Raw genomic sequence first — 27,616 nt, 5'->3', positions numbered from 1 at the left:
ATATATGTATGAGAATGTGTACATGTATATATAACATTAATAATTTTGTAACTAGCGTCAAAAGGTTGTCATTTGCTTAGCTAAAAGAACTAGAGGGTTCAGTTCCTGAACCGATTATGTGCCTCTGTAATCCTTTACACCACCGCCCACGGGATGGGTATGGGGTGCATAATAAAGAAAGAAATCGGAATTGCTCACTATTACCGGAGTTTCTGAGGCTTGGTACTCAAAATCCACTATAAGATAAATGTAACGAGAAAATAAGCAGTAGGGAAAGAAAAAAATAAAGAAAAAAACATTTTTTAAAGGGTAGTGTTCAATGGCATTATTAATAAGGTGCCAGCTAGTATGTATTTTGATCCCATTTTGTTAGGATTAAGTTAAAATGTAAATAAAATAAACATTAAGGGGATTTTTTAAACAATTTTCTTGACAAAATAAAGTTCTAAGTGATCACTTGCCAATAAAAAAAAATCTGAATACATTAACCCCTATTTTCAACGGATCAGTATAAATGATTATGTGGATAATTGCATAACCTGACTGAAAGAATCCAAGGATCTAGCGACATGCTGGACCCGAGGATGAAGGTCGTAGCTATGCCCCAAGTGAGGAGTGAGGAAGCTAGGCTGGCAGTGTACCTGGTCTGTGTATCACGACAACTCGCACCTCCAGCACCTGCTGCCACAGTAACCACAAGCCCTGTAAGTAAGGTGTGGGTACCCGCACTCTCGCTGCCAGCGGTATAACTATTTACAAGCCTTAAATGAAAGAAGTTGACGTGAATAAAATTGTAAGTGATATTAATCTGTTATTGTACTGTTGTTATAACAACAATTATACGCCTAAACAATAATTCTTTTATAACAATTGAATAAAGAAGCTTCCGTACGACCTGCAAGAATACTTGAGGAAGCGACGTGGAAGAATATGCGCGGTATTGCGCTTTGAGATAGCGTCAACTAAAAAAAAATCCTATTTTGTTAATCCTGTACAAATTGGCTGGATGTAGAGAAATACAAAGTATGTGGAGTGTATTTAATGCTCGTCAGTCAGAGATGAAAAAGTTCTAGCAGTGTTCACAATTTTCATAACGTTTGTTTATGGACTGCGTTTGTTGTTCGGAGTGTCTGATTATTTTATCTGCCAATTTTATTAAAATAGATGTGTCAATACAATATGCCCTTCATGGAATATTCTGGTATCTTCCATCCTAATTAGGAATTCTTACTAATACTACCGTATTCGCCTCATAAGGAAATGAAAGACTTATACTTCAACACATTATATAACCACAGCCTCGAGCACTGAGTCAAACACGCACTCTCAGGGCAGCATGGACCCCCACACCCCAACTCCCGTTCTCAAACAAGTACCACTAGTTCTTCAAATAACAAAGGTCAATAAAGCGATCACTTCCTTCTCTCCCGACTCCTTACGAGGTTACTGGGTACAAGACCTAAAATAGCTGACTTCGTTCTTTACTCACAACAGGGGATCCCAGGTTCGATTCCTGGACGGAACAGAAATGATTGGAACGTTTCCTTTCACCTAATACCACTGTTTATCCAAAACTATTTTGGTGTAGCGCTTCTTGCTCTAAAAAAAGAAGTATGGAGAGATCAGACCCATTGCCGGCGGTAATAGCCTTCGCCGACTCCTTGCAAGGCCAAATGCCAGTCCCATCCGCATTGAAACGGCTACAGTGTTCCATCCTAATCAGCTTGGATTTTGTATTCCCGAGATTATATAAATTCTCCTCCAAAATATAAGGCAGTAGAAGTACTACATTTCAAACATGTTTTCAGGCTGTTGTTGTTGTTGTTTTAGATTCAGCTACTCAGAACAAAAGTTCCAAGTAGCACGGGCTATGGTGAGCCCGTAGTGGACTTACCTGGCACAGGAGAGGGGCTGTGTATGTTGTCTCTCCTGTTTTCAGGCGGGTCGTGAGCTTTATATACCAGTTGTGGTTCACACATGTCATGAGCTTTACACATCAGCGATGGTTCACGCGGGTACCATAGCTGTACACAGATGAGATTTCATGCAAGTAATACATATTATTTATGTGTGCAGGTGTTGTTGTGGTGCAGCAGCTGCCCTATACCTGCACGATGGATAAGATAATTCAAATATTTTCCAAATGCAAATGTTGCTGTTCCCTCCGGACCTTGACCTTCATCCATGCCTCCATAGAGTTGGTGAGTACTGCTGTCTTCAATAATTTTGATTGTTGCTGCCGGAGGCGGCTAGTTTATTGTGCACCCCATACTCATCCTGTGAGCGGTAGCGCAAAAGGGATTACAGAGGGCACAAAAGGTCTTTATCAGACCTTAACGGTGATAATTATATTAATAATTACATCTATCTTTCACACCTTATAATTACAATGTCAGCTAGTTACAGAGAATGTTCTACTTTAAGAGCTATATATTTACAGTAAGTCATTATACATTGATGGTAGGTCTTATCGCTAATACATAATTGTTTGACCAATGGAGATATTAGTTACAGGGGAGCTGCTGTTTGTTGATATTAGTCTTCACAATACACTACTTGTTTCTTAATCTCATATGTCGTTTATTTACTGGGAGCGAAATATGGATACAGTGCAAGGATTTCAGGTATTTGATCCTTATTAATAAGATAGGTTGCCATATCATACAACGTGAGTTTAGATTTATCTCTAAATGGCTCAATTTTTCTACAATCCAAGATATAGTCTTCGAGTGTGTGTCCCTATCCATGTCCACACACTTTACAATTTACTTCATCTAGATCCCTATACAAGCCGAACTGCCAGAAATACTTGTAGCCAAGTTTTATTCGAGCTGTGACAGTCTGTTAGTCTGTTGACTTTGTTACTTGCCCCATTCACATGTTTTACTTCTCACATACATTTCATTGTGATAAACAATGAATCTGCTAGTTCCAGTTTGCACTGTTCTGATTTCTTCAAATTCATCCAAGAGTTCTCGTCTAATGAAACTTTTAAGGGACCTGTTTGATAACTCAAGAATCCGCCTTCATCAGTCTTCACAACAGGCACTAGGCTCTATAATAATCTCAATCATTCTATATTTCCAGCCATTGATTCACCCCGTTCTCTCAATTTAACACTCCGTAAAAAATAATGGCTTTGCCTAAACGTACGAACACACCAAATCTACCAACGTTGATCCATATAAAAACGTATATATAACGGGGCTTTATTTTTACTGGTACGCCGCATTTTTAACTGATTGCATTTTTAACGGATACGTTAAAGCGCAATGTATCTGTGTAAGAGGACAGGTTGTTAAACTCTGACTGATTCATGTATATGACAATAATGATGATCTAATAATATTTATGTTTTTCGATTTTGGTGATAAATAACCACAACTTTAATGCCGAAGGAATTTATATTTTTATCCGGAAGTTTGGACAATTATGTCGGGAGGTTGAGAGAAGTTCATCTGTTTCATATATTAAAACAGCTCAAAAATATTTGACAGTATGGGAGACAATTTTGGTGGAATACTGGCTTTAAAGTACGAGAGGCAGTTTTACGGGCTATTCATGCCCGTGCCACCTCTTGGGTGGCTTAATCTTCATCAATCAATCTGAGTGGCAGTACTGGTTGGGTACTAACTGTATAATATCGGAGGTAGTATTGGGGATATTGGATTTAAGTATGAGGATACTTAAGCGACACAATATTATGGATTGTGTTCGACACAATGTTTGATGATTTACTTTCATCGTCGTTCCTTTCTTTACAGATCATTCTAGCTGCAGCTGTTGTGCCAGTTGTCCTACTTTCATTATTTAAATGTAAGTTTCATGCAATAATTATCATAATTTTTAAAACATGTAAATGTGGTGTCGAGAAAGGCTTTTCAATTGGTGTAGTATGACGATATGTCTATTACAGGATATTTAAATTATAATAATGAAAATGCCCTATTGCAGATATTTTATGTATCTGAAAGTTTATACTAATATTAAATGTCAATATATTATTCCATGCCAGGTGCCTGCTGGAAAACTAGAGTTAAGCAGACCCCTTTTAACTGTCACTGTGTCCCTCTGTATTGACTTTTCTTGGTTTCCAGCTATTTATATGGAAGTCGTGTTGATGGTGGCGTTATCCTTAATCCTGGTCAATTTCTTCCTAACCTGCATACTTATCCATGGTATCCGGATTGTAAGTGTTCTATATGGCGTTCATCAGTGTCAGATAAAATTACCAACAATAATCAAATCTTAGTATTACAAGATTGTTTTAGGCCTGATGGCTTATCCAGTTTTTGATGTTATAATTGAAAAATTTGTATTATACAATTAAAGTATGTAATTCATTTGTATATCTAGTATAGCATTAGTTAGGTACAAAAATTACATTTGTACTTTTATCCTAAAACTTTCTGTATGACACGATACAGAAGTCACAAGAAATAATAGGAGGGTGGTTGTGGGTGCGGGTGGCCACCATGGTCACAGCCTCAACCACTGTTGTCGTAAATGAATTCTTTAACGGATCACAAGGATATTATCTGGAGTTATGGGTCGGCCTGGTTCTCAGTTTGGTCGTCGCCACCTACAACGTCCTCGTCATCACTGCTTACGCTCGCATAGTAAGTCTTACTTCGAAAGTAAAGTAAAAATATGAAAAATTATATTGTTATCTTGAGGTTATCTTGAGATGATTTCGGGGCTTTAGTGTCCCCGCGGCCCGGTCCTCGACCAGGCCTCCACCCCCAGGAAGCAGCCCGTGACAGCTGACTAACTCCCAGGTACCTATTTACTGCTAGGTAACAGGGGCATTTAGGGTGAAAGAAACTTTGCCCATTTGTTTCTGCCTCGTGCGGGAATCGAACCCGCGCCACAGAATTACGAGTCCTGCGCGCTATCCACCAGGCTACGAGGCCCCATAGCAACTATATGAAGAAATTTGACATGTTGACAGTAAATATAATTGGCTGTCAATACGAAAATCATTGTTATGAAACAAATTTCTGCATAAACTTTATATTTTACTTGACAGTTGTTTATTGGCAAATTTGTGAGAAAGGATTTAATAACACGTGTAAAACTTTTCAATAGCATAATGACATTCAGGGGAGCACAGAATCGCATTCCTTTGAAAATGTGTATTTGAAATCATTGGGGTGCGAGCATAATAATTTTTTTCCTGTTCACTTGAAAAATTTAATTACCTTCCTTTTACCTACAGATTGCCGCCGAGAAGAAGCAGGCCAGCGCCCAAGAAGTAAATATCCCAAACTATGGACGCTTGAAGGAAGGTGCTGAACCTTGACCTTCTCCTGCCTTCCTCAGGCTACCCATCCTCAAGCTATACTTTATTTTCTTCTTTATTAAATAATATACAATATAAAGATATACTCACCCAATCTACGGTCATTGGTAAGTTAGTGTAACAAAAAACTGCATATTTTCCCCAAATATGCATGAATGTTTATAATATTTTTGTGCGTACTTAAAGCCCATTGTTATGACCCGTGACCTCTTGGTATTGTTCCTCTGCTTTTGCAGTAGTATAATATATATAATAATGCGGCGGCCTCGCCTACTACAAATGTCTAGGGTAAATAAATCAACTATGCCCAAGATTACCATCAAAGTGCCGTCGGGGCGATGGGGAAATAGCTTCGGCTACCATCGACTTTTGTACGGTCACTGATGGTCAAGTAGTTAAGGTACCACGTACCCCAGTTGTATATATATATATGTATATATATATATATATATATATATATATATATATATATATATATATATATATATATATATATATATATATATATATATATATGTATATATATGTATATGTATATATATGTATATATATATAAATATATATATATATATATATATATATATATATATATATATATATATATATATATATATATCTTAGAGGTATAATATAATAAAATCATGAACGCACTTAAAAAAGTGCGAGGAATTTTCCGTTTACTTTAAGACAATCTGCGAAATATTGATGTTGCAGATCTGCAAATATATTGTAAATGCTGCTTACAATAAAGCCATTTTTAATAAATATAAAAATTAACAGGAGGGTTAAAATCTCATTACCCATACGTTTTATAAACGTATAGTTTCAGACATTTTTTAGCATTAAGTGTTATTATGTGTGAATTAATGTGAAATATTTTATATATTTTAGTTTGTGGGTTCTTAATCATCTTGTTTGATAATTATGAGGTTTTTTGTTTAATATAAGGTTTTCTATACTTATGAGGAGTTTGTTTAATAGGATGATGTCTTTATGGCCATGAGATTTAAGTTTGTGTAATTTTTTTATAGCTATGAGGTTTTAGTTTGATAGTATGATGTTATGTTTGATAGTATAATTTTGGGTTTGATAACTATGATGGGTTTAAGTTGCAAGTTTCTGATTCTGTATTTTCGCTTATCGAAGCTGATCAACTGATATATTGATATAAGGCAGAAGAGAAAATATAACTGTGATTGTATAACCATGTTGTTTATTTTGCGCCTATAATATAGGAATATTTAATGAATAATTTAATATCAAGTCTTTGCTGTAACTACACAAGAAACTAAAGTCAAAAGAAATATGTTACAATCAGACAGTGAAATACACTGTAAGCATACATTGCCTGAAATTATCTTCTTGCTAATCTCATGACCATGTACTGTAACGTTAGTACGTTAATGATATTAGATTACTTCTAAACTTTATTACAAATTTGAGCAAATATAAATTTTAACTAATACACAGTAAATTTAAATAGCTTATTCTATAGAACACTGGGGTTCAGTTCATTAACCAAGTATGTGACTAACATTTAGTTTAATTGGTTAAATTAACCAGAACTATGAATACTGTGGATGTGCATGTTGACAAACTGCAATTAGCGTTTCAATGATGTTAGCTAAACGAATATTAGTGGCTCAGTTCTGAAGCCCATTTTGTTCCTCTGACCTTTTCCATTAGCATTTACGGGATAAACTGATCTAAACTAAAGCTGACAACCAAACCTAACTTATATTTCTCAAAAAGCAAATAAATGGTTAATAACACACGTAAAATCTTTTTAAAGTATTTGAAGAGTCTGAGAACAGCAAAGAACATTTAGCTTAAATAAGCATCATCATTGTTATAACAGCAGAAAATGCACTTTAATACCTATATGGAGAAGCATTTTCTGTTAGAAGATCATAATTGGAAAGACAACCAGAACAATATAAAAACTATGACAACAATATGGCTCAAAAACACAATAATTAATAGATATTATTTGAAAATTAAAATCTAATACAATTGAAAACACGTTGAGCGCATAATTGTTTAGAAAATAAAACAAATAAATGTTAAAAGAAAATAATTATTCAAAAAATATAAACATTGTTGCATAATTACAGTACTAATAAAAGGAAAACCTGCCTTATAACCTTCACTCAGATGACATAAATATTATTGTTAAATCTACTGACGTGTCCAGTACTATTCCGCTAGGCTACACTGACTACAAAATAATTGAAAGTCGTCTGACCTTTAACCCAATTCCCAACAGCTCTCTGTGATTGATATATATCAGTCACAGAGAGCTGATCAGATATATCTTCAAATCACTTCATCATGCAGGAGTTACGCGACATGCGAATATTATGTGTGCGTCAAGGTTGTATGGTCCCCAAGCTAACATGCCCCAGAATACTCTTTACTCCTGGAGGATTCGAACATATTTCTCCATGAACCTTGGCGTGTCAGAGTCAGACGACTTCTAATTTTTTGGAACAGTCAGTGTGTGTATATATATATATATATATATTTCTTGTGTCCTCTTAATGTTCATTTTTTGTATAAAATCAGATATGTAACTGTATAACCTTGCATAATAAAGTGTACATCATAATAAAAAAAAAAGGGGGTGGTAGGAGAAGTGAACACTCTTTCGTATTCAGAGTTAAATGTCAAGTTTTTCCCTGAGTGCTCTGTGTTCCCTTCTCTGAGGCTGTGGGTCCCTATAATTACACCAGTGGTGGTACCCCCCTATATATATATATATATATATATATATATATATATATATATATATATATATATATATATATATATATATATATATATATATATATATATATATATATATATATATATATATATATATATAAACTAAATACATTTAATCTTAATATTTACAATATACTTCTTTCATTATTTGTGTCATTATTATTAAATGCATCATGATTTGTGTAGAAACATGAATGGTCCCCAAGCTTCAATTAACAATAAAAATAATTAATAATATTATTATTATTATTATTATTATTATTATTATTATTATTAGTATTATTATTATTATTATTATTATTATTATTAACAATAATTTATTTATAAAACATTCCAGTGGAACCGAATACAATGATTATATTGTAGGTACTGTACTTACATTTGTTATAAAACCATTAATCAATTCACGATTGGCACATGCAGCTTGGGGGACCCTAGCTGCAGACCTGACTCTTTGAGGGATCAATGAGTGAATATTGTTAAATGCTGCTTGATAACCATTCAAGCTTCTAAATCCACACACACACAACTTATAAATTATGTAAAAAGGCGTTAAAAACCTCTAACAAAGAGATCTAGAGGTACTGGATAGTGAACTTTCACTAAAAGACCATATACAGGACATTGTGCAAGGAGCCTATGCTACGCTTTCCAACTTCAAAATTGGAATATGAATTTCCTTAGTGGAATATTTCAGAAAGTACACCTAGCCATATTTGATGTTACTTGTCAAGTAAAGACACATGCACACAAACGATTTTAAACTTCGAGCTCCATTGAAAACAATGTAAACTTTACATAGCAAATTGTTATTCCATAAATATAAGGGGTTTTATACAGCCAGAATATCATTAATCAAAGTTATTTATGTACTAACAATGCAAAATTAACCCTCTAAAATTCTGCAAATGTTTTCAAATTCATAATATTTATTCACTGCTCCTCCAGACTTAATATTTGGCACGTTTGAAACTGAAAATGCGTCACAGATACGCAAATTCCAGCATAAAACAAACCTGCGGACATTACCCTGCGGACTGGAGGTGCCCAGACATCCGTGTCATGTGAGGAGGGGAGGCACAAGAGGTATCTGAAGGCAGGGGATATCATTAGAGGTATTTATAGGCAGTGTGTCTACGGCCTACTTCTTGCCCTCTTGTGTGTTCTTGGTGAGTAAACCAGCTCTGTATCGTGCATATAAATCTTCTGTCATCTTCTGGTCACACGAAGCACCATGCAACGTCTGGGCACTCATCTAGAAATGTAGAAAATGTTATTATTTATCAAGAACTATTTGGATAAAACTCCTTGATTATATTAGGTTATCTAATTGTTCAAGTTCAAGTTCAAGTATGTTTATTGAGACATGAAAAAAATACATCTCAAAGGGATAGAGTAGTTTAGGCTATTTCTACCCCCTCTACTTCAAGTCCCTCAAGAGGCGCACAAATTCAGTGATTATAAATACACAAATCACAATACAGTGCAAGAATCCCATTTAACATTGCAGGTTAATATAGTAAACACAGCATATAAGTGTTACACTCTTGGGGCAAAATTCATGTAGCTCCTAAGTATTCTGTCTATCATACCATTATCACACATCCAAACAATTTGATGTGGTACACTACTTATTTCCTTATTTCTATAGTTATCAATAAGTTGACACTCTAATACATAATGTTCTAAGGTGTGGGCGTGCGGCATACTACATAATTTACACTTCTTTTTCACTGACATCAACACCGTATTACCAGAAATATTTGTATCCTAATCTTAATCTCATGTAAACTGAATCCTTCCAAGTAGACTTTCCTCTACCATAGGTGAAGGACGAATTTGTATTTATTATTGAATAATTCTTAAGTGTGTTACTACTGTCCGCCATTGTCATTCTTTTTACCATTTCTTCACCCTCTTGGATCATCTTGATTCTTGTTTTTATTTGTTTCAAGGTTATCTGACATACAACATCGACAAGAGTTTTTTTTCCGTGGCTCTCTTTGCTATCTCATCAACCACCTAATTCAACAGTATTCCCACATGTGAAGGGATCCACATGAATCTTACTATATATCCATTTTTTTCTAATTTCTTAACATTCTCTCTACACTCTATCACAATATTCTGGTATACTGGACGTCTGCTATTTAAAGACTAACGCTCCTCTACTGTCAATAAAGAAACAGGCATTTCTACGACATTTGACTACTTCCTGCAATCCTAGATACTTGATACTTGATATTATTAAAGAACTAATATCAAGGGAATGGCTTGGCAAGCATTTTAAACCCAGTTTAAATCAGACCTATGTTACAAGAGCTTTGTGCTCAGTGATTTTGATAGAGACTAGCCCTTGTATCTGTTGATGTAAAATGCCGTTGTGCAAATTTCTATTGTTTAATGTTATATATGATACATAGAGTGATTGTATGTAATTATTATTTGAGGCTAGTTGTGCTAGGGTTTTGTCGAAGGTGAGGATATTTATTTGCTTTATTGAAAGTACATATTGTATTATTGCGTTTTAAATAAAGGAGATACAGTAACTACATAAAATAAAACTTACCTTGAGATAATAGGATCGGACCATCACAATGTTGTGGAAGATGAAGAAACACATGCCGAATATGATGCCAAAGAGTAGTTCTTGCCTGATGACGGCACTGACGGCAAGGCCCGTGAACAGGTCTGTCAGGACGGACCCCACCCGCAGCCACAGCCACCCCATCACCATAGTCTGATTTTTCTATAACACAAGTATATCAGTGCATGTTTAAGGTCAATTAAGTGCACTTGTTAATCAAGTAATTTTTAAACAACTCATTTTTCCCTACAACTGAAACAGCAGGAACAATATATTAAAACATATCATTACATATGTACGATTGCCATCATTAATTGTTATCAGCTATATAAATTACAATATTTATTAATATACTCAAAAAACATATGAACAAAACACATGTTTCTGCCTTAAATAATGAAAGATAAGCACGAGAATTTGGAAGAGGCCAGGGGAGAGCAGGTCAGGGGACAAGCCCAAACAATTGCAACAAAGAAACGAACGTGTGAGACTCATAAGAGAATCAGAGAAAACTCGAGAATTATATCGCATCGCTGCTAAAGAACGACTGAAACCATTAGACAGACATATCACGAGGACAATGTCTGTAATCGATCAACTAATATGACTACATCGATGAGGAGGGACAAATGTAAATATAAATGGTTCTAAACAAAAGCGTCCTAGCAGTGACTGAACTAAAACTGAGCGCCCTCGCGGAGGTATTGGACATGACACCCTTGAATGAGAGACATAGCAACGCAGAAGTTACAACAGATGAAGTAACGATAAAAAAATATTTGTAGAGCTAGAAGTGCTGAAAGCTGAAGTATCAGTCTCTTCATGAATGATAAAGAATGCAGCTGAAACTCTGAGCAAACATCCCTTAATTTTAGTAATCTATTATGCTTCACTGGAGAGGGGAAACTACCACAGCTGGAAGACTGCTAATATCACACTTATATATAAGCAGGGGAATAGACATTAGGCACTGACCTGTATCATCGACATGTATACTCTGTAAGGTCTTCTAGAAATTATCCGGGAGATTAGTAGAACGCCTAGAACAAACACATTTTGTGACAAAGCTTCAAATTTGGTCCTCACAAAAAAAATTTGACTGAAAGTTTGCTAAGTTATATTACAAGATGTCAATGATCGACCAGGAAAAATAAGACTGGGCTGATATACCACACATCCTCCAAGACTGTCAGAAAGCATTTAACACAGTTCCCCACACGACGTTCTTCTACCAACCTGAGAAACAAGTTGAAATAACATGAAGCATGTTGAACCGCGAGAGAATATCTTTCAGAAAGCAAATAGAAGTGTCCAATTTCACTTTTTATTTATTTATTTTTTTGCTCGACCGCAACCGAGGGAAATATTACACCTCCCATATAGGCACGTACAGTATCTATCCCTTTCACATATTACGGCAAGCTACTGTAGATAGCTAGACCGAGATAAATGGAGCAATTGCGTGAAAACATGATAGGTCTTGGACAAGTAGGCGTGTTTCCTTTATTTAAATTATGCTCTAAACCCCGAGGAAATCTTACACTACGCGCAATAATAAATTCCGTTCGGCTCTGGATTTGGGCCTTGCTTCCAAAATCTGAAGGAAATCCGTCATAAAATATTATTCTAAGAGTTGTGTTATGGGTCAGTAATAAGTGACCGTTTCATATATGCAAAGATCGAGGATATTATGCAAAGTCTAGAAATAGAAGTAAGTTTATCCATACTACTACATACAACCAACGGTAAATCACGTTGTTAAGTGTAAATGAGACGTTAACAACTCTAACAAACACACAGTGGTAAATGAGTAACGTGTTTATTTTACGATGAACTCTACCTGTCCTCACACACAAACTTATCAATGCCACGCTCGTATGATAAAGAGAAATTTATCAGCAGGCTAAACTTACTCTTAGAGCTCCGACGATAAGGAGAACGATTATCAGCATGTTAAACTTACCCTTAGAGCTCCGATGATAAGGAGAACGATTATCAGCATGTTAAACTTACCCTTAGAGCTCCGATGATAAGGAGAACGATTATCAGCATGTTAAACTTACCCTTAGAGCTCCGATGATAAGGAGAACCGTTATCAGCAGGTTAAACAAAACGCTGCATATCAGCATGTCATTGTATTCTTGTGCATTATCTAGAAGGAAATATATGTCAAAAACTGGAGTAAAAGTAATACAATTTACTTGACACATATGAATAAAGAACTCTGCACGAGGCTTATTGGCCCGTGCAAGCCAGCTCCTGCTTAGGCACAGCCGAACTCAATCATATAAATGTCTAACCTTTGCTTGAAACAGTCCAGTGATCCCATGTCTGTTATGTTACCCAGTAACTTGTTACATAAATCAGTAACCCTGTTTACAAAATCAATATCTCCCCAGGTCTTTTCAGAATCAAAACTTTTGCAATTTGTATCCACAGTTCTTCTGCCTTGTTGCACCTAGTAGCCAGGACGTCGAAAAAACGACGTCGTACTTTTCTTACTGTGCAAGGCCCAATTTGCCTAATAAGCCAAGTTTTCCTGAATTTATATATTTTTCTATTTTTTTTCTTATGAAATAATAAATCTGTCCATTTCATTATGTATAAGTTAATTTGTTTAAATTTTAGTTAATTAAAACTAACGAAGATATATGACCGAACCTAACCAACCCTACCTAACCTAACCAAACTTATCTTAACCAAACCTAAACTAACACAACTAAGTCAATTAATTATGGTCTTAATATAATATAATAATAATAATTCAAATAAACTAATTGGAAACAATTTATTGAAAATAAAGAAAATCATTCGGCCTATTAAGCAAATCGGGCCCTGCATAGTAGGCCGAGAAGTGCGTTCTGGCTACTAGGTACGACATATATATATATGTCGTACCTAGTAGCCAGAACGCACTTCTCAGTCTACTATGCAAGGCCCGATTTGCCTAATAAGCCAAGTTTTCATGAATTAATGTTTTTTCGACTACCTAACCTACCTAACCTAACCTAACCTAACTTTTTCGGCTACCTAACCTAACCTAACGTATAAAGATAGGTTAGGTAGGGTTGGTTAGGTTCGGTCATATATCTACGTTAATTTTAACTCCAATAAAAAAAAATTGACCTCATACATAATGAAATGGGTAGCTTTATCATTTCATAAGAAAAAAATTAGAGAAAATATATTAATTCAGGAAAACTTGGCTTATTAGGCAAATCGGGCCTTGCATAGTAGGCTGAGAAGTGCGTTCTGGCTACTAGGTACGACATATATATATATATATATATATATATATATATATATATATATATATATATATATATATATATATATATATATTAGTAGCAGTCTTTCCTGTAGACATATATTATTAAATATGACCGAAAAAGTAAGATTAATAATTCTAACACGAATTTTCTCAATGTTTCTTACATTTTTCTTCACTGTTGATGGTAACTGAAAAATCAATTCTCCAAATTTCATTTTTATTTCTAGTCTGACGCGACACTTGAGAGCGTTTCGTAAAACTTATTACATTTTCAAAGACTTTAGTTTACACACACTAAAAGAGAGAGAGAGAGAGAGAGAGAGAGAGAGAGAGAGAGAGAGAGAGAGAGAGAGAGAGAGAGAGAGAGAGAGAGAGAGAGAGAGAGAGAGAGAGAGAGAGAGAGAGAGAGAGAGGGAGAGAGAGAGAGAGAGAGAGAGGGAGAGAGAGAGAGAGAGAGAGAGAGAGAGAGAGAGGAGAGAGAGAGAGAGAGAGAGAGCGAGAGAGAGAGAGAGAGAGAGAGAGAGAGAGAGAGAGAGAGAGAGAGAGAGAGAGAGAGAGAGAGAGAGAGAGAGAGAGAGAGACAGAGAGAGAGAGAGAAACAGAGAGAGAGAGAAACAGAGAGAGAGAGAAACAGAGAGAGAGAGAAACAGAGAGAGAGAGAGACAGAGAGATGTACGTTAATGGCCAAATAATATCCATGCCATAATCCAACTTAGAATATCCATTCCATTGCAATGATCTTCTGCCTTCTAATGAGGTTCTTGTGGAGCACAGTGCCAAAAGTTTTGTTGTGGATATATAATGCCTCAAAAAGGAAAGCCGTATGAGGCTGAGATAGTATAATGAAACGCTATGATGAATTCTGGTACTCACTAATCACCAACGCGCTGTTTCATTTTGGTACTCACCCTTAGTTTTCACGTGGATGAAGTATGCAAAACAGGCCATGAAGATAGTCTGTAAATTAAAAGAAATCAAACTAAGATACAAACTACAGCTGAACATTATAACTGAAAGGTTATCGAGAATAAATAAAAATAACAAATCTTTAATTCTTAAAGTGCAATGACGATGAAATAGAAACGCTTGTTCTCTAACATTTTGAGGCTGAAGATGCTTTCAAGCCCAGACTCGTTTTAAAGCCTAATACTTTACTGTCGTTTATTTCGTGTGTTAAACGCCTAAATTCGTGCACAAGTGTAGCCTTGGTCAGTGTCACTGGTTAGTGCACAGGCATAACCTCGGTCAGTGTCACTGGTTGTGCACAGGTATAGCCTCGGTCAGTGTCACTGGTTGTGCACAGGCATAGCCTCGGTCAGTGTCACTGGTTAGTGCACAGGCATAGCCTCGGTCAGTGTCATTCGTTAGTGCACAGGCATAGCCTCGGTCAGTGTCACTGGTTAGTGCACAGGCATAGCCTCGGTCAGTGTCACTGGTTGTGCACAGGCATAGCCCCGGTCAGTGTCACTATCAGGCATAGCCTCGGTCATTGTCATTGGTTGTGCACAGGCATAGCCTCGGTCAGTGTCACTGGTTAGTGCACAGGCATAGCCTCAGTCAGTGTCACTGGTTAGTGCACAGGCGTAGCCTCGGTCAGTGTCACTGGTTGTGCACAGGCACAGCCTCGGTCAGTGTCACTGGTTGTGCACAGGCATAGCCTCGGTCAGTGTCACTGGTTGTGCACAGGCACAGCCTCGGTCATTATCATTGGTTGTGCACAGGCATAGCCTCGGTCAGTGTCACTGGTTAGTGCACAGGCATAGCCTCGGTCAGTGTCATTGGTTGTGCACAGGCGTAGCCTCGGTCAGTGTCACTGGTTGTGCACAGGCATAGCCTCGGTCAGTGTCATTGTGTAACACCAGTTGTAACACCTCCTTATTGTAACCCCAGCTTAACACAACTTACCAAGCCCACTTTGACCCTTACTGAGCTCACCAGCTCTATGTTAAACTGAAGTATTTAAAAGGGGAGATACAACTGTTGTTATGACTTAATAATTAATAATGCTTAACTTAAGGCTGCCACCACCCCCTGTCTGTTGACCGAATGTGACTGCATTACTGGCCTCACAGGGAAGGGCAGATCAGTAACTATGAACTCGAAGGACCTTGGAAATTAACTCTTGGGAATAATTTATAGAAACTCTTTTTCTTTACTTACTTAGAATCAAAGGGGTAACGGGATAGGTATGGGGTGCATAATAAAAAAAGAAATTAAAATTGAATTATGTAACTACTTATCAGTTACGCTTATAATACTTATTCATAAATGAAATATTTACAACTATTTATATTTATTATATTTTATAATATAATAATATCTTATAATAATATTTTATAATAATTTATATAAATATGTATTAAAATCTTTATATATAATAAATAAGTTCCCCCTCACTAGGCGCGAGTTTTTCTCCCCGAACAGAAACTGACACTCCGGGTGCGGGTGGTACTCACAATCTCCAGGAAAGCGACGATAAGCGCTCCAGTCCTCAGGGAGAAGAAGTACCAGAACTTGGAGAAGGCCAGCCAATGTTTCTCTCGGAACGTCTCAGAAAAACCTACAAAAACACAGAATCGTTGAATTGCGTCATGTTCCAGAATCTTATTTTGGCTATTAATAAAGTATTAAGTGAATATATATATATATATATATATATATATATATATATATATATATATATATATATATATATATATATATATATATATATATATATATGTCGTACCTAGTAGCCAGAACGCACTTCTCAGCCTACTATGCAAGGCCCGATTTGCCTAATAAGCCAAGTTTTTATGAATTAATATATTTTCTCTAATTTTTTTCTTATGAAATGATAAAGCTACCCATTTCATTATGTATGAGGTCAATTTTTGTTTATTGGAGTTAAAATTAACGTAGATATATGACCAAACCTAACCAACCCTACATAACCTAACCTAACCTATCTTTATAGGTTAGATTAGGTTAGGTTGCCGAAAATGCTAGGTTAGGTTAGTTTAGGTAGGTTAGGTAGTCGAAAAACAATTAATTCATGAAAACTTGGCTTATTAGGCAAATCGGGCCTTGCATAGTAGGCTGAGAAGGCTGCATAGTAGGCTGATATATATATATATATATATATATATATATATATATATATATATATATATATATGTCGTACCTAGTAGCCAGAACGTCGTACTCGGCCTACTATGCAAGGCCCGATTTGCATAATAAGCCAAGTTTTCCTGATATAATATATTTTCTCTAAGTTTTTTCTTATGAAATGATAAAGCTACCCATTTCATTATGTATGAGGTCAATTTTTTTTTATTGGAGTTAAAATTAATGTAGATATATGAACGAACTTAACCAACCCTACCTAACCTAACCTAACCTATCTTTATAGGTTAGGTTAGGTTAGGTAGCCGAAAAAGTTAGGTTAGGTTAGTTTAGGTAGGTTAGGTAGTCGAAAAACAATTAATTCATGAAAACTTGGCTTATTAGGCAAATCGGGCCTTGCATAGTAGGCTGATAAGTTCGTTCTGGCTACTAGGTACGACATATATATATATATATATATATATATATATATATATATATATATATATATATATATATATATATATATATATATATATGTATATATATATGTTGTACGTAGTAGCCAGAACGTCGTATTTGGCCTACTATGCAAGGCCCGATTTGACTAATAAGCCAAGTTTTCCTGATTTTATATATTTTCCCAAATTTGTCTTATGAAATGATAAATCTGTCTATTTCATTATGTATAAGTTAATTTTTTTTAAATTTGAGTTAAAACTAACTTAGATATATGACCGAAGCTAACCAACCCTACCTAACCTAACCTAACCTGTCTTAACCGTTCTGGCTACTAGGTACGACATGTATATATTTATATATATATATATATATATATATATATATATATATATATATATATATATATATATATATATATATATATATATATATATATATGTCGTACCTAGTAGCCAGAACTCACTTCTCAGCCTACTATTCAAGGCCCGATTTGCCTAATAAGCCAAGTTTTCCTGAATTCATATATTTACTATAATTTTTTAATTATGAAATGATAAGGCAACCCTTTTCTCTATGTATGAGGTAAATTTTTTTTTATTGGAGTTAAAATTAACGTAGATATATGACCGAACCTAACCAACCCTACCTAACCTAACCTAACCTATATTTATAGGTAAGGTTAGGTTAGGTAGCCAAAAAAAGCTAGGTTAGGTTAGGTTAGGTAGGTTAGGTAGACGAAAAAACATTAATTCGTGAAAACTTGGCTTATTAGGCAAATCGGGCCTTGAATAGTAGGCTGAGAAGTGCGTTCTGGCTATTAGGTACGACATATATATATATATATATATATATATATATATATATATATATATATATATATATATATATATATATATATATATATATATATATATATATACGCTACAGTAGGCAGAGTTGTGGACTTGTTGATGGTATATGCTAACCAGGGAGAGTAGTTTAGTTATTTGTGCTAGTTAGTCAACAACGGGTAGAATGTAGTAGTGGCTGTAATAATGTAGAATACATCAGACTTAGTAGTGTATGGTCATTGTGATACGTTAGGGTACAGCAGATATAGTAGAATAGTGTTGGCTACAGCAAACATGGTAGTGAGTGGTCGCTGGAGTAGGTTACAGCAGTGTAGTGGAGTAGTTTATACTACAGCAGGCATAGTTGTGGAGTGGTAACTAATGTACAGGCTACAGCAGGCATAGTTGTGGAGTGGTAACTAATGTACAGGCTACAGCAGGCATAGTTGTGGAGTGGTAACTAATGTACAGGCTACAGCAGGCATAGTTGTGGAGTGGTCGCTGGTGTAAGCTACAGCAGGTAGTACAGTGGCGTGGTCACCTTGATACTGTAGGCTACATCCTGTTGATAACAGTTCTTCCTCATCCCTCTCTCCCTCTGTGCTACCCCCACAAGCACCAGGAAAATATTATAGTACTCCGTATTAGTTTTATTACTCTTTTCAAGTTAATATACGGGCTTTAATATCAATATAATTTGTATTCTTATTATTATTATTAATAGTAGTATTACCTGTAGAAGTATTTTTCAATACAGTATAATGCTTGTGAGTGTTAAACGTTTTGAACAATTAATTATATTTTAACGTATCTGTATTTTCAGATAATTGTAAAGGGAATATTATGCACTTATGCTTCTCATGTTGCTATATAATGTGAACAAAATTTACTTAATAATGAGATCGAATTAGGATATGTAGCTTAATTAGCATGACATTGTACGCAACTGTACAGTCAGCGATGGTAACAGCTCCACTTACTTTCTTTCTGGCTTTCATTATCATCCTGGTGTTTCGCCTCTTTACTTGTATCAGATATCTTCTCCATAGAAATGTGATAAATCCTCGATCCTGGTCCTCGATCCGAGCATGCAAGTTCTTGGAGTACTTGGAGTGTGAGATGTGACAGGCAGGTGCTGCAGAGAGGAAGGCACCGTGGTCACTGCGATAGCCAGACCGCACCAGGGGACCGTGGGACGGCTGCAGGAGGCTCCTGGTAGGCTTAACATTCAACCGTTGTTGGGCCTATATGCTCACTTTGTTTCAATATCGATAAAGCTGATTCATGGTGGCTAAACTTGATTCGACATCGATACCGTTAAATGAATCTTTTGCTCACTGGGAGAAAGGACGGGAAGGAGGAAGGGATGGAGAGAGAGAGAATGGGATCGAGGGAGCTACAAAGGGAAAGAGAATGAATGGGAGGGAGGCAGAGGAAACTTGAGGGAGTGTTCCTCACGTGTTGCCCCAAAAAATGAGGTGATTTGATAAAATGCTATGCCCAAGATTACCATCCGAGTGACGGCGGGGAAGTGGTTCAAATAGCTTCGGCTATCACTTCCTTATGTCCGGTCGTGATGGTCAAGCGGATTAATTAAGGCGTCCTGTAAATACCAGTTGCATTGCTCCTGGCAGTATGGGTTCGAGTCACTTCTGGGGTGTGAGTTTTCAGTTGCATATAGTCCTGGGGACCATTCAGGCTTGTTCGCATTTGTGTTCCTCACATGTTGCCCCCCAAAAATGAGGTGATTTCATAAAATGCTAAGCCCAAGATTACCATCCGAGTGCCGGCGGGGAAGTGGTTCAAATAGCTTCGGCTATCACTTCCTTATGTCCGGTTGTGATGGTCAAGCGGATTAAGGCGTCCTGTAAATACCAGTTGCATTGCTCCTGGTAGTATGGGTTCGAGTCACTTCTGGGCTGTGAGTTTTCAGTTATATATATATATATATATATATATATATATATATATATATATATATATATATATATATATATATATATATATATATATATATATATATATATATATATATATTAGTATATTTTGGTAGCAATCTTTCTTGTAAACATATGTTGTTAAATCTGACCGAAAAAGTAAGATTAAAAGTAAGATGGTAACTGAAAAATCAATTCTCCAAAATTCATTTTAATTTCTAGTCTGACGCGACACTTGAACGCGTTTCGTAATAACTTATTACATTTTCAAAGACTTTACTTTACACACACACACAACTATAACCTACAAACACTAAACAGAGTTTTACTATGCTAATATTTAAACAGCTTTTGTCTTATATACTCGTATTTGGGTGAGGTGATATGTTACAACAGTTTTGGATGAGGTGAACAAACTTTCAACACAAGACAGAACACGGTTAAATGGGTAAAGATGAAAGGGAAGAATGGAAGTAACTGCAAAGGGCCTATTGGCCCATGTTTCCTCTTGATGCTTTTATATTGGTACGGAGTCTTGAAGTTGGTAGAATATAGTTGTGCATTAATTGGCTGTTGATTGCTGGTGTTGACTTCTTGATGTGTAGTGCCTCGCAGATGTCAAGTCGCCTGCTATTGCTGGATCTATCGATGATATCTGCGTTGTTTGTTAAGACTTCTCCGGTGATGGTCTGGTTGTGGGAAGAGATTATATGTTCCTTAATGGATCCCTGTTGCTCCAGGTTGTATGTTGTACCTAGTAGCCAGAACGTCGTACTCGGCCTACTATGCAAGTCCCGATTTGTCTAATAAGCCAAGTTTTCCTGAATTTATATATTTTCTTATTTTTTTCTTATGAAATGATAAATCCGTCCATTTCATTAATGATAAGTTAATTTGTTGAAATTTGAGTTAAAACTAACATAGATATATGACCGAACCTAACCAATCTGTTTAGTGTTTGCAGGTTATAATTGTGTGTGTGTGTAAATTAAAGTCTTTGAAAATGTAATAAGTTATTACGAAACGCGTTCAAGTGTCGCGTCAGATTAGAAATTAAAATGAATTTTGGAGAATTGATTTTTCAATTATCATCAACAGTAAGAAGAAACATTTATAATTGTGTAACTAGCGTGAAAAGATTGTTATTTGCTTAGCTAAACGAACTAGAGGGTTCAGTTCCTGAACCGATTATGTGCCTCTGTAATCCTTAACACCACCGCCCACGGGATGGGTATGGGGTACATAATAAAGAAAGAAATATTGAATTGGAAAAAAATGAGTGTGTGTGTGTGTAGGCAAATTTGGGAAATGTAGCTAATGTATAATATTGTGTTATATGTAGTAAGAAATATTTGACACGTGTTCTATTTTTTAGTTTTTAACATGTGGAATAATTTTATCTTAATTTTTGTATATTCTTTGATTTTTAGATAGATGTACTCACCTAGTTGTGCTTGCGGGGGTTGAGCTCTGGCTCTTTGGTCCCGCTTCTCAACTGTCAATCAACAGGTGTACAGGTTCCTGAGCCTATTGGGCTCTATCATATCTACACTTGAAACTGTGTATGGAGTCAGCCTCCACCACATCACTTCCTAATGCATTCCATTTGTCAACCACTCTGACACTAAAAAAGTTCTTTCTAATATCTCTGTGGCTCATTTGGGCACTCAGTTTCCACCTGTGTCCCCTAGTGCGTGTGCCCCTTGTGTTAAACAGCCTGTCTTTATCAACCCTGTCAATTCCCTTGAGGATCTTGAATGTGGTGATCATGTCCCCCCTAACTCTTCTGTCTTCCAACGAAGTGAGGTTTAATTCCCGTAGTCTCTCCTCGTAGCTCATACCTCTCAGCTCGGGTACTAGTCTGGTGGCAAACCTTTGAACCTTTTCCATTTTAGTCTTATGCTTGACTAGATATGGACTCCATGCTGGTGCCGCATACTCCAGGATTGGTCTGACATATGTGGTATATAATGTTCTGAAAGATTCCTTACACAAGTTTCTAAAGGCCGTTCTTATGTTAACCAACCTGGCATATGCTGCTGATGTTATCCTCTTGATATGAGCTTCAGGGGACAGGTCTGGCGTGATATCAACCCCCAGGTCTTTCTCTCTCTCGAACTCTTGAAGTATTTCATCTCCCAAGTGATACCTTGTATCTGGTCTCCTGCTTCCTACCCCTATCTTCATTACATTACATTTGCTTGGATTAAACTCTAACAGCCATTTGTTCGTGTTTTTTTTTTTTTTAGATATATACAAGAGTTGTTACATTCTTGTACAGCCACTAGTACGCGTAGCGTTTCGGGCAGGTCCCTGGAATACGATCCCCTGCCGCGAAGAATCGTTTTTTCATCCAAGTACACATTTTACTGTTGCGTTAAACAGAGGCTACAGTTAAGGAATTGCCCCCAGTAAATCCTCCCCGGCCAGGATACGAACCCATGACATAGCGCTCGCGGAACTTGAACTTGAAGTGTCTTACCACTACACCACGGAGACTGTAATCTTGTTTTTGTAATCTTGTTTTCATTAAGAAGATATCCAAATATCTCTGGTTATATATGAAGGTCTGGTTATTTAATCATATATATTTTTATATTGTTGCATACAAAACAGATTAAATTTATAATAAAAAAGTTAATGTTATGAAGAACGTAAGCGACTTGTGACGTCACGCAGACTAGGATTGAGGATTGGGCTGAGGCGAACACCAGCTAGACACGTCAAAAGCTCACCACAGAAGCAAAACAAACAAGGGAAAAGTAATCTCTATGGTTAGTGCTACTGTAGAATTTTGCAACGATATGTTAAATGATTGTCAGTCATTAGTTTCAAAGGTGTACTTTCAGTTTTTCATTAAAATGTGACCTGTAAAAAGATAGTTTCCTGGTAACTAACTTGTAGTTGGGGAGACTTCCTTTTGCCACGTAAGTAATTCCCATTCTGGACCTGTGAGACAGTACACAGGCGTCGACAAGGCTCTTTATTTAGTTAAGATGGTATATATTGTTAGGTTAGGCAGTACTGGTTAGTTTTAGATTTGTTGATCTGTCTTGGGTGTTAAAAGTGACAATTTACCTGAAGGTCAACATTTTATCTAGTAGCCTCCATGGGGACAGGAAGCTGGCTCCTTGTTAAAGGTCCCCACCACCCGCAAATACGTTCTTTAACTTGATATATTTCTTCGATATTTCTGGGCATTGCAATGCCACATACAGTACTTTATAATTGTTTTATTACTAGCATTATATGTATAATTATAAGGTTTCTCTTTTTTATGTAATAATTGCCCAAGATATGTAAAATCATAATTATAGGGATTTATAAGCAGAATTCCATTCTCATAAATTTCTGTAATTAAAAATATCAAGTCATGAGCTATTGTCTAAGTATTAAATTTAGTTAAGGGAGTTACCGGAGTGGCACTCAGACGGGGCATTTTATTACACTCGATGCTCTAGTTTGTGTGGTACAGCTTTTGCAACAATCTGTTTTTCCTCATACCATATTTCTTCTCTTCTAAATTTTAATTTTTTCCAAGTACTGTATACAAGGCTAAATACAAATTTGTGTGTGTGTCTTCTCTCAAGTGACCCATAGCAGATATTGAAATAATTTTTAAAGTTGACTCCCATCATTAAAATTTATCTAACTCAAGTAATTTACCCTTAGACAGAGGCTATGGACAAATGGTCATATCCACCTATACAAAACAAAACAAAAAAAAATCATTATAGAATTATTCATTTGTATGCAAAATATAAGAAAAGCACAAAAATAAGTACTGTAAATATATGTAATTTCATTGGGTGGAGACACTGTAAGTCTGCATCTGGCACTTGTGCCTGGAGTCTGGTGCTCGATTTTGCTGACGCATCTTGATTTATTCTCTGATGTTTCACTGATTGTTTTATTACTTGGTTTCCTCTGTTTACATCCACAGAGAGCTTTTATATCCATATTTACATCACACATGTAAAACCCAGACAATAATTGTTTAAATCATATGATGATAACTGCATTCCTCTGGTAACATTCATGACAATAACCACATTTGTACCATGAAATGGTGCAAGATTTTTTCATGGGTCACAGTAAATTCCATTACATCCACATAAACCTATTATATCCATATTTTCATGATATATATACTGTATAACCCCAGACAATAATTTTTGAAATCTTCATATGATGATAACCGCGTTACCCTGTGAATCAACAATTGACAATAACCGCTGTCTAAGGATTAAGTGGTGTCCCTAAACTTAAGATTTTCTTGGTTATTTAATAAGTCTGAATATGCTTTGTTTATCTGCTGGCATGAACTAATGTGAAAATTACAAATCTCCAAAACTTATGAGACAGAAGTGAGCTCATTAAAATTTTAGCTAGTTGTATGATTGATAATAGCATTTAATATTCAGTGCTGCACATATGCCCTAAAAAAGAATGACCCAACTAAATAAATTATCCATTCCACATTTCTCTTCTTCAAAAAACTTATAACAAAATTAAAGTGCAGTAGGCTAAATAGGTCTTGGTACAAATGAAGCCTTAAACTGAATTTCCATATAAAAATGCCGCTTTTCTGAGCCTTTGGGTTATCCGGCAGTTTTTCAGAAATGCTGGTGTAACTTTAGAAAGACTTGATGGGGTTGAATGGCTAGAAAGAGATGCTAACCTCCCCAGGGTATGGTATGATGAGTGAAGAAGAGATTCTCAAGTCTGTTACTGGTGATGTGGATGAAGAAGAGAACAAAGATGGCAATGTGGAACCAACACCACAGACAACAAAATACAGTTTACTCTTGTCTTCTATTGACATGCTAATTAATTTTTCATCCAACTGTGCTAATCCAGAAATTGGAAACGTATATTATCAATACCTGAAGCAAACCAAAGAGCTGATCATAAAAAAAAAAAAAAAAAAGGCCAATGAACATGGGGGCAAGCTAAATTGATTCTTATTTTGTAAGAACAGCAGCCAAAGGCCCTTCAACCAGTGAGGCCTCACAAGCAAGTCAAGAGCCTTCAGACAGTGAGGCTGCAGCAGCTGGCAGTTAAAATTGACCTTCGCCTCAGGTAGGGCGCCTGACAGCTGAATGATCAGCTTCGGATTCATAGTCCTGACGTTCCTGGTTCGATCCCCAGTGGAGGTGGAGACAAATGGGCAAAAAGGTTTTTATTCACCCTGATGCCCATTACCTAGCAGTAAATAGGTACCTGGGGGTTAGACAGCTGCTACGGGCTGCTTCCTTGGAGTGTGTAACAAAAAGATGCCTAGTCAAGGACCGGACCACAGGGACGCTAAGCCCAGAAATCATCTCAAGATAACCTCAAGATATATTGCCAAGCTCATGTATTGTACAGTAATTTTAAGTGTTAATTTTAGTTTTGTATTAGGTTAGGTTATGTAAATTTCAAGAATTCATAACCTAAAGATGTGCATCAATCAAGAAGATGAACTACAACAAAGTAAGTTGAAGTTTGTTTAAAATTAATTACAGTACTGTACTGTATTTGAATATTTTATAATTATAGTTTGTGGCAATTCAAATTACATTGGTTGTGGAAAAAGATATTGAATATGTTAAATTTTGGACTTTCCCAGTAAGAATTCTGCTTATCCGCATGTCTGGCTTATCCGGCAGGAGATCCTTCCCATGTAATTCGGATAAGTGAGCTTATACAGTACTGTATAGTCTTATTAGTAATAAAATGGTATCCCCCAAAACGTATGTTTTAATTGGTCCTTTAAATTTGCATTTTGCTTGGTTATCTCTCTGTATTAATATTCTATGTAAACTGTAAAGCATTAAAATTTGCCTGACACAAATGAACACAGTAAAATTAAATCCACCTCCAAGCTTTAATTAAAGTTTTAAAGTAATATTGCATAGATTTGTTTCTAGTCTTATTTGTTTAATTATTAATATCCATTAACAGAAACTCATCTCTGCACTTATTCACCAGAACAGACTTCTCTTCAACATACCTGAAGGAAATGGAGAGGAGTTTGAAGAGTGAAGACGGTGGGTTAAATTAAGAGAAAATTAAATATTAAGTTTGTTGACACATTTGCAACCACATTATTGAGTTTAAATTTTCTACATGGATTCTAAGGAAACCATTATTAATTATCCAGTGAAGAAGATTTTTGACAATAGGGTTTCAATTATGCTTGCAGTGTTATCAACCAGCAAAGAATAGCAAAGTACAGTATTTTGAATATCAATTTTGGGGAAGTTGCTCTTCTATGTGTCTAGAGGTGTGCATTTTAAACAATGTTGTACACTATTCATCTTTATTATAAAATTATTATAAAAGAACTCCATTCAGAGCCCATCTTAATTTAGCCTTAAATGATACTGTATTTCCAGCCCATTCTCACAAGCATTCCCATCGTCACTAAACTATGGTACTAAATTGCCCAAACCAAATCTACCCAAGGACCCACAAATAGAAAACGGAGCATCACATCAATTTTGCAAGCCGCTACCATTTTTAGTATGTCAGTTTTTGACCTCGGGGAAAGTATACATCAAAATGCGATGTACTATTAGGAGGACGGGTTGGTATATTAGTACCCTTACATAGTATCATGACAAGTTGTATAAATTATGTTCTTAAATTTGTATTAAATAACCTTCAATTATTGTACAGTGACACCTCGGCTTACGAATGCCCTTTTTTACAAACTTTTCGAGTTACAAGCCAAATTTCTTCATAAAATCCAAATTGGGTTACGAACTTTGCCTCGGGTAACATAGTTTGTTGATATGCGTATGGCCAACCTAGAGCGTGGTGGCACAGCGACCACGCTTCAGTGCCACCACGCCTAGTGACAATCGCGCCTGAATTCTTTGCAAAGAGTTTCAGCGTTTTTCGTATTTTTGGGTATTTGAAAATAAAAGTAATTATTATATATCTCGCCATGGGTCCCAAGAAAGTCAGTGGTAAAGTTCAGCCTAAGAAAATAGTTGTGAGTAGAGGCAGTAGAGGATGTCCCTTCCTCAATAAGAAAATGTGTGAAGTATGGGGAGAACTTCAAAGTTTTGTTGAGAAAACTCCCCCAGATAAAGCTGTAGCATGCCATTGCATTGACCTTTTAAATGACAATGTGATGTCTCACTACAGACAAATGTTAAAATGTTTCTGTCTTTAGTTAAGAATCTTTAAAGAATAAACAGATTCTTAGTAAGACAAGCAAGCAGTGAGCCACAACCAAGTCCTAGTGGTACTCCTGCAAAACGTAGGGATAGAGAGTTCCCCAGAGATGTCATCACTACCTGATGTTATAATGGAAGGGGACTCCCTTTCTAAACACTAACTCCTCTCCCCCCCCCCCCCATTTCCTCACCATTTTCCATATGCCAA

General features: G+C 36.1%; 3 protein-coding genes across 8 annotated transcripts in view; 2 read left to right on the top strand and 1 right to left on the bottom strand.

Annotated features, from left to right (window-relative positions):
* The first annotated feature begins 580 nt into the window (after positions 1-580).
* On the top strand, positions 581-5,756 carry LOC123774621 (uncharacterized). 2 transcript variants are annotated; one of them, XM_045769115.2, is made up of 6 exons: positions 581-704; positions 2,077-2,201; positions 3,765-3,816; positions 4,098-4,189; positions 4,428-4,619; positions 5,219-5,756. In XM_045769115.2, the coding sequence occupies exons 2-6, from the start codon at positions 2,115-2,117 to the stop codon at positions 5,300-5,302; spliced, it is 507 nt and encodes a 168-aa protein (XP_045625071.2). In that variant the 5' UTR covers positions 581-704; positions 2,077-2,114; the 3' UTR covers positions 5,303-5,756. The 2 variants fall into 2 exon arrangements, with proteins under 2 accessions (XP_045625071.2, XP_045625070.2); XM_045769114.2 differs by having other exon boundaries at positions 671-793.
* A 2,379-nt stretch (positions 5,757-8,135) lies between these two features.
* Positions 8,136-19,618, bottom strand: LOC138351884 (uncharacterized). Its single transcript, XM_069303909.1, has 6 exons — positions 19,283-19,618; positions 16,383-16,486; positions 14,835-14,883; positions 12,719-12,807; positions 10,638-10,817; positions 8,136-9,323 (listed from the first exon to the last, which is right to left on the bottom strand). Exons 1-6 carry the CDS (start codon positions 19,347-19,349, stop codon positions 9,210-9,212), a joined length of 603 nt encoding a protein of 200 aa, XP_069160010.1. The 5' UTR covers positions 19,350-19,618; the 3' UTR covers positions 8,136-9,209.
* A 3,283-nt stretch (positions 19,619-22,901) lies between these two features.
* Positions 22,902-27,616, top strand: part of LOC123774617 (golgin subfamily A member 5) — a 42,427-nt gene continuing 37,712 nt past the window's right edge. The window contains exons 1-2 of one of the 5 annotated variants that reach the window (XM_045769089.2): positions 22,928-23,013; positions 26,213-26,271. In XM_045769089.2, the coding sequence (XP_045625045.2) occupies positions 26,244-26,271 (28 nt within the window). In that variant the 5' untranslated portion in view covers positions 22,928-23,013; positions 26,213-26,243. Of the gene's footprint in view, positions 23,014-26,185; positions 26,272-27,616 lie in introns of all 5 variants that reach the window. The other 4 variants (XM_045769092.2, XM_045769091.2, XM_045769090.2 and 1 more) reach the window with 4 other exon arrangements.

Source organism: Procambarus clarkii, chromosome 51, assembly GCF_040958095.1.
Source record: "Procambarus clarkii isolate CNS0578487 chromosome 51, FALCON_Pclarkii_2.0, whole genome shotgun sequence".
NCBI classification, from domain to species: domain Eukaryota; kingdom Metazoa; phylum Arthropoda; class Malacostraca; order Decapoda; family Cambaridae; genus Procambarus; species Procambarus clarkii.
This window is presented reverse-complemented; position numbering and strand designations above follow the sequence as displayed.